This window comes from Malania oleifera, chromosome 9 (assembly GCF_029873635.1).
Source record: "Malania oleifera isolate guangnan ecotype guangnan chromosome 9, ASM2987363v1, whole genome shotgun sequence".
NCBI classification, from domain to species: Eukaryota; Viridiplantae; Streptophyta; class Magnoliopsida; order Santalales; family Ximeniaceae; genus Malania; species Malania oleifera.
The window spans coordinates 37,181,108-37,193,958 of NC_080425.1; the positions used below are offsets into that span (position 1 = coordinate 37,181,108).

The following is a 12,851-nucleotide window of genomic DNA, read 5'->3' on the forward strand; positions in this document are numbered from 1 at the left end:
TGAGCACAAGGAGAGAACTAGCCTTGACCAATACGTGGAACATGAACAAAACATGTGCACCCAACACCCACTGGCATGAATAACATTATAGGATATGGCTGCTTTTGGTACATAATAGAAAAGAGAATTTATCCTAGAAAATGACATCATATTAAGTAGGGGTGAGCATAATTCGGTTTTAACCGAATTAACTGACCAAATTTGGTCGGTTCAATTCGGTTCGGTTAATTTTTAATTCGGTTTGGTTCGGTTTTATAATTTGGTAAATTCGGTTATTCGGTTTTCGGTTCGGTTATGGAGAAAGTGAATTTGGGTTAACTGATTTAACCGAATTATGTAATTAATTGATAATTAAATATAAACTATATAATTTAGGGTTCCCACAATTCCCTAAATCCATAAAATTCCTAAATTATGTAATTAATTAATAATTAAATATAAATTATTAAGTTGAATTTTGAAAGCATACAAATTATACAATCATATTTTTTTCCATAATTAATTATAATTTGATTTGGTTAAATTTGGTTCGGTCGGGTATAGTTCCATTAAGGAGTGTAATTAGGTCGGTTCAGTTATAATGGAGAGTTAACTGAAAGGTAAATTGGCCGAAGCGACCGATTGCATACCCTAATATTAAGTAGAAACAAAATGTAAGGAAAACATCATTCCAAAAGGTTTTAGGAACATGCATATGAAATAGTGGAGAGTTCTATGTTAAGTAAATGTCAATTTTTCCTTTGGAGTATGCACTTATGGTGTATGATGAATAATCCCTTTGGCAAAGAAAAATACTAAATTTCATTTTTGAACAAATTTAAGCACATTATCACATCAAAAAAATTTTAAATTCCATTGCCAAATTGCATTTTCATTTGTGAATAGATTAAGAAATTCAAACTTGTCTTTTAATAATTAAATTCAAGTCATACAAAAAAAATCATCTGCAAGGACACAATATCAATGACTAGTCAAATTCTTGACTCTAAATGGAACCCAAATATCTGAAAGAATACAATGATATTTGAAAAGACTGAACTCTAGATGGAAAAAAGTTCTAATGCGCTTTAACACTCAAGACAAGAAGTTCACTTGAAGATGGGAAAAACTTGTTGCAATTTTTTTAAGGGATGGATGACCCAAACAAGCATGCCATTGATCCAGAGAATTATTATGAGCAAAAATTGAAGAAATTGTATGACAAGAACTAGGTCAACCACCCCCATCATCGAAATAGTACAGGTCAATCTTCTGAAGCCCTCCACCAATCCTCTTCTTTATCTAAAGATATCAAATAACACAATGAGAAGGGAAGGTCACAAAGTAGTCATGATATTTAGTTAATTTACTAATTGATAACTTGTTCAAGAGAAATTAGATACATATAATATGGATAAAAGAGAAATAGAATGGAGCTACAACCAAAAACTAAAGAAACTAAACCATTAGAAAGAGAGTGATAAGTAGTGGGTTTCAAGGATTGAAAAAAATTATGGCTGTGTCATATAAGAGGAGCCACCATAATTAGCAACTCAGGGCAAGGAGGATGAAGAGACAAGAATCCCATTGCACCGAAATGGACAACAATAGCACCAGTTGTAGAGAAGGCTAAGTTTGTAGTAGTTGAACAATGCAGACAAGATTACTATACTTCTCTTAGGACACAAATGATGTACTCAACTCCCCAGTGGAGTGGCCTATTGCACTCGAAGTGTCTCAAATTGAATAACCCTCAAAAGGCTTATTAGCCCAAGTTAGTTTCTCATAGAGATCCCCACAACAATTTTAGTACGGTTTTCCTTATGCCAATGTGTGCAAATGTGAGAGTTGCCACAACGAACTACACCACCTCTGCTTCAACCGCCATCCAAACCTTATCCTCATCTTCCATTCATCACCATGGTTTAAGGCAATGCCAACCATGGCTGCGCTATCATGGGAAGAAACTTGAGAGGAAGACTATGAGCCATCTTTGGTGATTAGTTGAAATATAGAATATGCTTCATTCATGGATGATATAGACTCATCAGCAATAATTTGATTATGGACAGGTTGAAGCTTAAGATTGAACCCGAATAAAAAATTTTTCATCAAGAACTTTGCTCCTTGCTTCTTGTCATCTCAAAGTTGGAACTAATTGTTCATAGATATTGAGCTTCCCCCATAGACTCTTCAAAGTCTTATAATACTCACTCATGGACATACCTTCTTGGACATATTTGAAGGACTTGTCATTCAGGTAAAAAAAAAAGAGTGTTGATTTCTATCTTATGTGATTTTTTCACAAAGAGCATCTCATATGGTTTTGGATGAAACATTACTTTTGCAGCAATTCAGTGGTCCAATGTTATTCCAGAACCTTACAAGCAATATCATTTTCTTTCATCCAATATTCATAATCCTGGAGCTGGAGATGGAGGAAAGTGCAGCAGATACTCAAGAATTCCCTTCTGCATTAAAATACACTCGCATTGCCCAAGACCAGGGAGGATCCAACCAATTTGATGACTGTGATTGCATGTTAACAAAATCAGCAGAAGTTCTCTCTATAAAGGCCATCAGAAGCACAATCAGCACACCACAATCAGCATGCATCAATACTAAGAATGAACGTTAGAATTAGGCAGCACACACTAGCACACAACAGCACTCCAGAACTTCAAGAGGCAGCTACGACCACAGAACTGAAGTTCCAACAAATAAGGAAGAATCAAAGACATAAATAATCTCTCAATAATACTGCCAAAGTTGGCTTTGAATACACAGATCATAGCAGACCACAACTAGGTCACATGCACTTGATCAGTAGAGCAGGCACTCAATAAATAATCTGGCAGCAGCTAGAAGCATAAGCAAGCATTACCAGGAGGTCATGTACACTCACAGCATCATCGCTCAACAGCTAATCAAAGGAAGAATCTGAACAGAAACAGCAGTCCACAAGAAACAATATGTGGCCATCTTTATGTCGCAAACTATCACAAGGCAACCACCCACAAGAGTTGCCCAAGGTTGAGAAGAGAAAGAAACAAAACCCTAAATGACAGTCAAACTAGAAAAGAAGTCTCTATTTTAAGAGTTGGTATGGGAGAAAGGAAGAAAGGAATTAATCAGGTTTTGAGAAGTTTAGTGCTCTGTACCAAGTTGCAAATCTTAAATAAATTGAAGTTTCAATGAGCGAAATACAGCATTTAGGGCTAGAGAGGGAGAAGAAAAGAAAAGGAAGAGATTGGAGGGAGAAGACCCTGTCAGCTATCCCTTAGAGCTTATGTACATCTCAAAGTCTGCTCCCTTTATATATACAATTAATATATTAATAATAATACGACATGAAGGTCAAAAGTACCCCCACTCACATCACATAATTATTGAAATGACATATTCTCTTCTAACAAAAAATTTGCATAGAATCATGAATGCAAATATAATGGCATTTAAGGAATGAAGATACTAAAAACAAGGCACTAGGAAAGAGTTTTTAACCTTGGAAAATTCTTAGTTTTTCCCATGCATTAGAACCCATTGCGATAGCACCCTGGTTTAGAAGAGTTCTCCACACTGATCCAGCAGCTGTTGGCGACATCAATAGTGAAAAGCCCTTGTCAGTGATTATATTTCCTACCCCAACAGTTATTGGCATTCCATTTACCTGAAATGAACAAGGGTTCTGATTATGCTTCTCTAGAAAAAAATTGTAAGAATGCTATATTAGATTTTATCTCGGTTTAGTACTTTTGATTTCCAAAACTATCAGAATCTGCAGCCTTACTTCTATAACATGCTTTATTTTTGCCATTTCATTTAGGGTGCACCCCTGGAAGGGAGACGAAGTACCTAATTGTGCAATGGAATTATGGAAACAAGTGAATACGAAAATGTTAACAATGAAATGAAGGCAATTGGAAATTGGTTTGCCTTCATGGAAAAAAAAAATGAATAGCCAGTATTGACTTAGAAAACACTAAAGTCAAAAAAAGGGGCATCCCTGGGCCACAAGGCTCCTCGTTTTGCAAGGGTAGGGGAGGATCATCACAGTATATGTAGCCTTATCCAGCTTTTATGCGCAGAGACAGTTTCCTTGACTCTAACCCATGACCAACAGGTCACAATGTACGCAGAAAAGACTAAAGACGTGTCTTAAAAATTGTAATATGGTAAAGTCCTTTATTTTTTAACTCTGCCTGTGTTACATTTTGTGTTTTAACTCTTTTCATTAGTCTACAAGCGAAAAAAAAAAAAACTCTTTCCATGAATCTCAAGCTTGAGTAAAGGAGGTGGACTGCATTAGGCAGCTGGTAGACAACATAGAACAGCGGCCTGCACGATATATTGATATGGATCATTATGAAATATCATATCCTCTATTTTTTTTTTTAAATCAAATAATCTGTTTAATTTAGATAAAGGCAAAACATAGGTCCATAAAATTGCAAAATGGTAAGTTTATTTTTATTTATTTTCACTCCTCTTTTAATTCTTTTTCTTCCAACTTTTGACAGGGGCAGGGACTGTCAAGATAAATAATAATTAGATCTCAAAGACAGAATTAGATGGTATGAATAAGTGATTTACAAATCGTGATAACTGCATCTGCATTGACTGTCTATAACATGCTCCAATATATCTGTTGGAGTCATTACGTTATTATTATATAGTAGTTATCTCTTCTTCTTTTTTTAATCAAATAATATGTGTTAATTTAGACCATGGCAAAGGATAGGTCCATAAAATAGTAATGTGGTAAACTTGTTTTCATTTATTATCTTTTCTTTTTCTGTTTTTCTTTCTTTATACAAATTTTGATGGGCCATGACACTAAAAATAAAGGAGGAATAGATCTAGAACAGAGTCATAGAGGGTGTGTACAAGTGGTTCGGAAATCGTGAAAGTCACATTTGTTTTAGATGTCCATGACATCCCTCAATTTATTTGGAGTCCTTATGTTATTAGTATAGGATTGTTCCTTCATTATTTATCAAACCGCTTCATTCTAGTCAACAAGGGTTATTATTGGATCACCCCCTAAACCTTTGGTCACTACATCAGTCTGCCCATGTGTTTTAAAATCAATCAATTAGGACCTTAAATTTCTTCTTGTGTCAATCAAGACCTTCCATCCAACAATAGTTTTTTTAAGAAAAAGGCGGGGCCACAAGGCTCCCTGCTTTGAGATGGTGGGGAGTGGGGGGTGGTCCTAATGTATGCCTTACCCCTGCTTTTATGCAGAAAGACCGTTTTTTTGGACTCAAACCCAAGACCAACTGGTCATAAAGGAGCAACCAACCAGTCCATCCAACAATAATTTAAATTTTGATAAATTTAAATAGTGCAGCAAGTCCACCTGTGAATGATACTTTCCTCTAAACCTACCGTATTCTTTATTTCACCCCACTGCTTACCAAAGAAGATTAAAAATGGAATATAATGGCTTCTGAGATGAAACCTTAGGTCAAATATTTCTTCTCATAGTTAGTCAGGTGTGATTCATAGGTATAACAATGATTTTAAATGAAAATCCTATTTGATCTCTAACAAAAGTTCAAGATCCTTATAATACTTGGGGGAAAATTGATATAGCGAACAAAGTTGAGGAGGATCACTTGATAATAGCCCAGCCTATTAAGGGAGATGAGAGGATGATCATCTAATAGCAGCTGACACAAAGAAAGGTGACTGACCAAGAATAGGGCTGACGTCAGCATTGTTAATTCCTGAAAATACAGTGAGGTGAGTCTGGGTTTCCTGATGATGGCTATGTAATTGTATTTTTTTTACGAGCTTTTAGCCATCTTCGTGAAGAAATATTCAATCTATCATGCATAGTTGTCAAATTGAGATTTAAATCATGAATTGAAATCCCAATTATGGGAAATGGGAACTGCGAATCAAGCCAAATAATAAGATTGGCTCTAAATTTCCAAAACTGATTCAAAATGGCAATGTAACAACACAAACAAAATAGTGAAATACATTTAAATTTTAGCAATAAAATATTCATATTTCATGAGTATGCTTTCTCTAAACAATAAGAAGTTCAGAGAAGCAGTCAAGAAAAATTAATAGAAACTTAACTTTATGTTGTTTAAGGTAAGGAATCAAGAAAAATAATAAAGAATTGAACTTTCGGCATTTATCAACAATAAAAAAATCATATTTTTTGCACATGCTTTCTCAAATTAAAAAAAAAAAAAAAAAACCTGAAAGTTAAAGCAAAAAACTAATAAATAATTGAACAAACTACGAAAAAATACCAACACTAGAATCTTAATAACATAGTGAAACGGGATTACCACCTTAGCCAACTAGTGTTCTTCCCCTTCTTATCAAGGGTAGAACATTATACTCCTCCAAGAGTGAATGGTTATGTGAAGACACGAAGGACCTAAAATTCTGTTTTCTCCTCTTTCTCAGCACAAAACTGATGTAGAGAAAGAATGGAATGAAATAATGTGAAAAAGGCAATAAAAAAAGAAAGGCTGTTTTTGGAGTTTTAAACCAGTCGGATTTGACAGGTTCTGAATCATGTGAATGAATCAGATGGATCCAATAGATATGGGGAGCGAATTGATACATTCAGCAATAGTTAGATTGTTTTTTGATTAAATATAAGATTCAAATTGATTTGATATGAAATTGATACAAATCGTACATTTCAAATCTTGAATCATAAGATTCTAACAAATATTCTCTCAAGTTATACTTACGGTATAGAGCTACTCAAGGTCTTAAATTTCGATTTCGACTCAAATTTCGAAGCTCCAAAAGTACGGAAATTTCAACGGGAATTTCGATTTCGATTTCGATTTGAAAAAATAACAGAAATTAGTTATAAAGCATGGAATTCTTTGTGAAACTTTAGAAATGGTTAACAAAAATAATAATATAAGTTTTAGGACTAATATATTACAAATTAAATACATCTATGTTTTGTAGGAGGTGGAAAACTTGTATAATAGTATGTGTATCAAACATATTTGTAAGATTATGTACATTAAACATATTCAGTTAATACAAATGAAATTCATAAATCATTTAAATATTATTTAGTACACAAATAATGATAGTTTAGACATGAATGGTTAAATAAAATGTTACTGTAAGTTTTTTTTTTTTCATATAATTTGAAAAGCACTTGTAACTAATTTACCTACGAGATGATTAGGAAAATCATTAGAGGACTTCCTCCTATTCGGGAACCTAAGGCCACTGCCATAAGTGAAGGCAGAAACCTGAAGAATACTTCCTAGATGAACTTATAGGATCGCTTCTCACATATGAGATGACAATGAATGAAAGAACCACTGAAGGTAGTAAACAAAAGAAATCAATAGCTCTTAAAGCCTCAAAGGAAAGCTCAAGTGACGAAGAGGACAATGAGATGGACAATGATGACTTAGCCCTATTCACTAGACCACTAGGCAAATTCTTCAAAAAGAATAAAAGATTTGCTAGAAAATTTAGAGGGTCAAAAACTAACAAGGGTGAAACAAGCAAGAAAGAAACAAACAATGAACCCCCGTCTTGCTATAACTGTAAAAAGGTAGGACATATAAAGTCTGATTGTCCACAACTCAAGAAAGACACCAAGAAGAAGAAAAAGAAAGCAATGAAAGCAACAATTTGGGATGATTCCAGCTCAAGTAGCTTAGAAAGTGAATCAAGTGATCAAGATGTAGCAAACTTGTGCTTCATGGCGAGAGACAACGAGGTAAATCATATTCAACCTCACCTAAAGAATCTAGTTATGAATCTTGCATGACTCATGTGAGAGCATGCCTTCGTAGTGGGACTAAGGATTCATATAACCAACCCCACCTAGTGGGACTAAGGCTTGGTTTTGTTGTTTTGTTGTTGGTTCCTTACCGACTTTACCAATGCCAACAATTCTGCCTTTAGCATTGTCTCTGAAGGTGACATGTCCACCATCCTTTAGTGTCGACGAGGTAAACTTGGACTTGTCTCCAGTCATATGCCTTGAGCATCCACTATCCAAGTACCATTTGTATTTTGACGGGGTGGACCTAAAGCATACCTACATAAAAGAATTCAAGATGTTACTTTTGGTACCCAAACCTTCTTAGGTCTTTTTGAGTTTGTTATAATTTCATTTTTAACTCTCCATACTTTTGTGGTTTTGACATTCTTTCTCTTGAATGGACATTCAAACTTTATGCGTCCCTTCTCCTTACATAGGAAACACGTAGTGTGTTCAGATGCATTGGTTGAAGATGTGCTTGCATAATGTTTTGAACTCCATTGAATGCTATGCCTTCCTTATCCAAAGACATTCTTTGTGATCCAACCAGTTTATCAAAATTCTCCTTTCCTCTAGTAAAATTGTAAATGATTTTAGTTAGATCCTCAATTTTACTTTCAAGACAAAGCATTTATGTGTCTTTATCCCTTTACAATTTGCTTGCAGCTTTACTAGTTCTTTAGCCATCTGATTTATTTACTCTCAAGTTCATCAATAACTGAGTCTTTTTCTTTTTCAGCTGATTTTGATTACTCTAGTTGGTTCATTAACATTTCATTTTGTTCTTTTAGTGTGATGTTTCTCTTGGACGCTTTTGTGAACCTCTTATGCAATGAGAATAATTCAACTTGAATTTCATTATACGAAGGCATGCTCTCACATGAGTCATTACAAGATTCATCACTAGATTCTTCGGGTGAGGTTGAATAAGAATTTACCTCGTCGTCTCTAGCCATGAAGCACAAGTTTGCTACGCCTTGATCACTTGATTCACTTTCCGAGCTACTTGAGCTGGAGTCGTCCCAAGTCGTTGCTTTCATTGCTTTCCTTTTCTTCTTCTTGGCGTCTTTCTTGAGCTATGGACAATCAAGTTTTATATGTCCTACCTTTTTACAGTTATAGCAAGTCGGGGGTTCATCGTTTGTTTCTTTCTTGCTTGTTTCACCCTTGTCAGTTTTTAGCCCTCTAAATTTTTTAGAAAATCTTTTATTCTTTTTGAAGAATTTGCCTAATCATCTAGTGAATAGGGCAAAGTCATCATCGTCCAACTCATTGTCCTCTTCGTCACTTGAGCTTTCCTTTGAGGCTTTAAGAGCTATTGATTTCTTTTGTTTACTACCTTCAGTGGTTCTTTCATTTATCGTCATCTCATACGTGAGAAGCGATCCTATAAGTTCATCTAGGGAAGTATTCTTTAGGTTTCTGCCTTCACTTATGGCAGTGGCCTTAGGTTCCCAAATAGAAGGTAGTTCTCTAAGGATTTTCCTAATCATCTCGTAGGTAGAGTAGTTCTTACCTAGTGCATTTAGAGAATTAATTATGTGGGTGAACCTAGTAGACATACTAGTAATAGACTCCTCAAGATTCATCCTAAAAGCCTCATACTCACTTGTGAGCATGTCAATCCTACTATCCCTCGCATCAACAGTTCCTTCATAGGTTACTTCAAGCTTATCCCAGATTTCTCTAGCTGATTAACGTCCCATTATTCTATTGAATCATCTAAGGCACAATATAGTGCATTCATTGCACCTGAATTCATCTAAAGCAGCCTCATATCAGTGTCATTCACTTCTTTTTCTTCTTTAGGAATTTCCTTATTACCTACATTCTTAGTGGGAATAGAGTCACCATGGGTAACTACTTTCCAGCCCTTCAAATCCATAGTTTGGAAGAATATCCTCATACGTTGTTTCCAAAAGGTGTAATTTACACCATAGAAAATAGGAGGTCCAGATGAAGATTAGCCTTCACCAAAAGCGGAAACACCTATGCGTGCCATAAGGATCTTTGTGTAGCTACTTGTTAGGCTTTACTACAACCTACTCTCTAATACCAATTGAAATTAAAGATGTATTCCTAAGAGGGGGGTGAATTGGGTATTTAAAAATTTCTTAGTGGAATTTCAGTTTAGTTATACCCTCTTAATTTAGATCGCCACAATCACACAATCACAATGAGCTAATCAGCGACCGTACTATACCATTAGCAATCCTGATATGAATATGAAATCTGAAAGTATAAACCAAACTTAAACTTCAATTAATTCAGTTTATCAAATACCAGAATCTGATTTTCAGCAATGGTCAATGATCTCTTCAAGACTCAAATTCAATAATACAACTTGGCTTATACTTCAATTAAATGATCAATTACAAATACTTTACCTCAGCGATTTTACACCTGAAATCAGATATTAATGCTTATTTAATTTTTAATCCAACAATATAAGCCAACCTTCAAGATAATAACTTGGTTCAATCTCAATCAATCTCAAATATTCAGCAAGTTCCCAATATTCAGCAAGTTCTCAATGAATATAAAAACATACACGCAGATTATTACTTGCAAAAATTAAAGAGATAGGTAAGAAGAAGATCGAACACAAGATTTTTTACAAGGTTCAGCCAGCAGCATACGTCCTTGCCTCAAGCAACCCACTTAGAGGATTTTCCTTTCCACTTCGTTACCAGGTGAAGTGCCCCTCTCTCCGTTCAAGGTGGAGATCCCTCTCTAACGAGAACAACCCTCTCGCTAGGCAACGATTCAAAGCCCCGAACCGTCAATAAAACAACAAGAAAAACAAGTTTGTATGTACAAGAAATATACTCTTCAACAGAGCAGAATTTGTACACATTAGAGCACAATAAACTTCAATAAATCAATAAAGAGATGAAGCTCAAAATTGTATCACCAGTAATCTGATTGTAAAGTATGAATTTCAGAAGAACAAATCAGATTTTCATGAAAGTATTCAGCAAAACTCACAGCAGCTTTTCATAAAGAGTTTCAGTATTATAACACAAATTTTGAATTCGTATGTGAGTATACAAATAACCTAATTTGCGAAAATAAAATCTATATATAGAGCAAAAAAGTTACTTACCGTTTTTCCCAAGTTTTCTCTAAGTTTGGAAACCCAATCATTCAAATTTAGAAACAAAATCTGCGCTGTTAAAAGTTTAAAACACAGACATCAGTCGACTAAGCCATAGGGTTAGTCGCCTGAGCTCTTTAAAAATAGCGCATAAGAACAGTTAGTACCAGGTTAGTCGACTAGTCGCCTGATCCTATTCTGTTTGTTTATTAACAAAGTTAGTAACCTATTAGTCGTCTGATGCTTTATCATCAATCGCCTGACCCCTTAGCCACTTTTTGTTTTCCAAAGTTTTGTTCCAAAACTTATCATAATATTTTCCATGTTTAAAAACAGGTCTCTAAGTCCATACTGAGTCCAAGAGCTTCAACTTCAATATTGAGTATTGAAGTACTCACATGAGACTTTAACAAGATAAAATTCTCTAAGTTCGTAAGTCTTCATGTTATAAAGCTTTCACTATCCATCTGAGCTTCGATCAATGCTTCAATAAACTTCATGTTCCTCATGACTTGTAGCTTTAAGCTTAAGTTTCAACGTATCTCTTCAAGTAGAATCACTTGACTCCATATAACACTTGAGTCCTGAAACTTAACTTAAACACACATTAAGTAACCTTGATTTGTTATCATCAAAACAAGATTAAGCCTTATTAGGCCAACAGACCCTATATGATACAATCATGATTCAAGGGACCTTTAAGATATTGGCATATCTCAGTCTCGGAAGCACCAATAATACCAGTTAATGACTGATACAAGAATTAAATAAAGTTAAAATTACAAAATGCATTATACAGAATTACTATAGGTTGAGTAAAATGGAGAAATGCTTCAATCAAGTTTTATGGGACAACTCCCCTTAAAATTAGAAGGAAAGTTTTATGGGACAACTAAAAGAACAGCTATGCTATGTGGATCATAATGTTGGACAACTAAGAAACATCCAAAAAGTGTAAGTTGCCGAAATGAGAATGCTAAGGTGGATGAATGGTACACAACTCTAAAAGATAAATCGAGGAATGAATACATTTTTGGAAAGTTTGGCATAACAGTTGTAAAATATAAGATATGGGGAGGGCAGTTAAGATGGTTTCGGCACTTGCAACCTAGGCAAAATAGAACACAAGTGAGGAGGAGTGAGCTAATCTGTTACCAATAATAAGAGGGGAAGAGGTAGACCTATAATAAGTTGAACTGAGAAGGTTAGTGAGGGTCTGACTGCCCTCCAACTGTCAAAGAATACTGCCCTAGATCATATGAAATGGCGGAAGAGGCATGTAGCCAACCCCACCATGTGGAACTTGAGGTGTGACTGTTATCGTCGTTTTTGTTTTCATTCTTGATTCCTAGGCAAGCTCTCCGTTTTGGTACTCAAACTAGTCCCATTACATAGATTGGTGATATCAAATGTTTAAGGAGCCTTTAGCTCAAATTCTTGTCCCTTAAGTCTGGTGCATACTTGTGTTCAAATTGGCTAATCCCCTCCACTTCTACCTCAATACCCCCAAAATATTTGGGCACACCCAAATCCTCTTTAAAAAGAATGCCTGTAAATGCAACTTCAGTTCTTCAATACTTGGCAAATCATCTCCACTAACTAAAACAACATTGCCAGTGTCCCTGTCAAAACTGAATGTTCATAATAACGTTGCTTAAATCCATATTTACAGACAACCAATGGAGGGAGTATTTTTTTACTATAAATTGCCTTTGCAATCTACAAACTATTTTTGCAATATACCTAGGAGGTTGCACCATAAAACTTCCTCACCCAAAAAAGAAGGCATTTTGACATCTAGTAGAAATAATGGCCAATTATGAATCACAGTAATAGAAATCAAAACCTGCATAAAACTAAGGCAAGCTACTATAGAAAAGGTCTCAAAACAGTCAACACATAGCCCATGTTTTTGGTGTGACAAAAGCAAGAATACAACAAGATAAAGACGCTGGAGGTTGGAACTTGCCATCATGGGCTGCAGGAATTATAGCAGGG

The 12,851-nt window shown here is 35.1% G+C and overlaps 1 protein-coding gene across 2 annotated transcripts in view; it reads right to left on the bottom strand.

Annotated features, from left to right (window-relative positions):
• LOC131164531 (putative transferase At1g60990, chloroplastic) overlaps window positions 1–12,851 on the bottom strand; it is a 94,379-nt gene that overhangs the window by 12,492 nt on the left and 69,036 nt on the right. For both annotated transcript variants that reach the window (XM_058121796.1, XM_058121794.1), the window contains exon 9: window positions 3,484–3,649. In XM_058121796.1, the coding sequence (XP_057977779.1) occupies window positions 3,484–3,649 (166 nt within the window). The remainder of the gene's footprint in view (window positions 1–3,483; window positions 3,650–12,851) is intronic.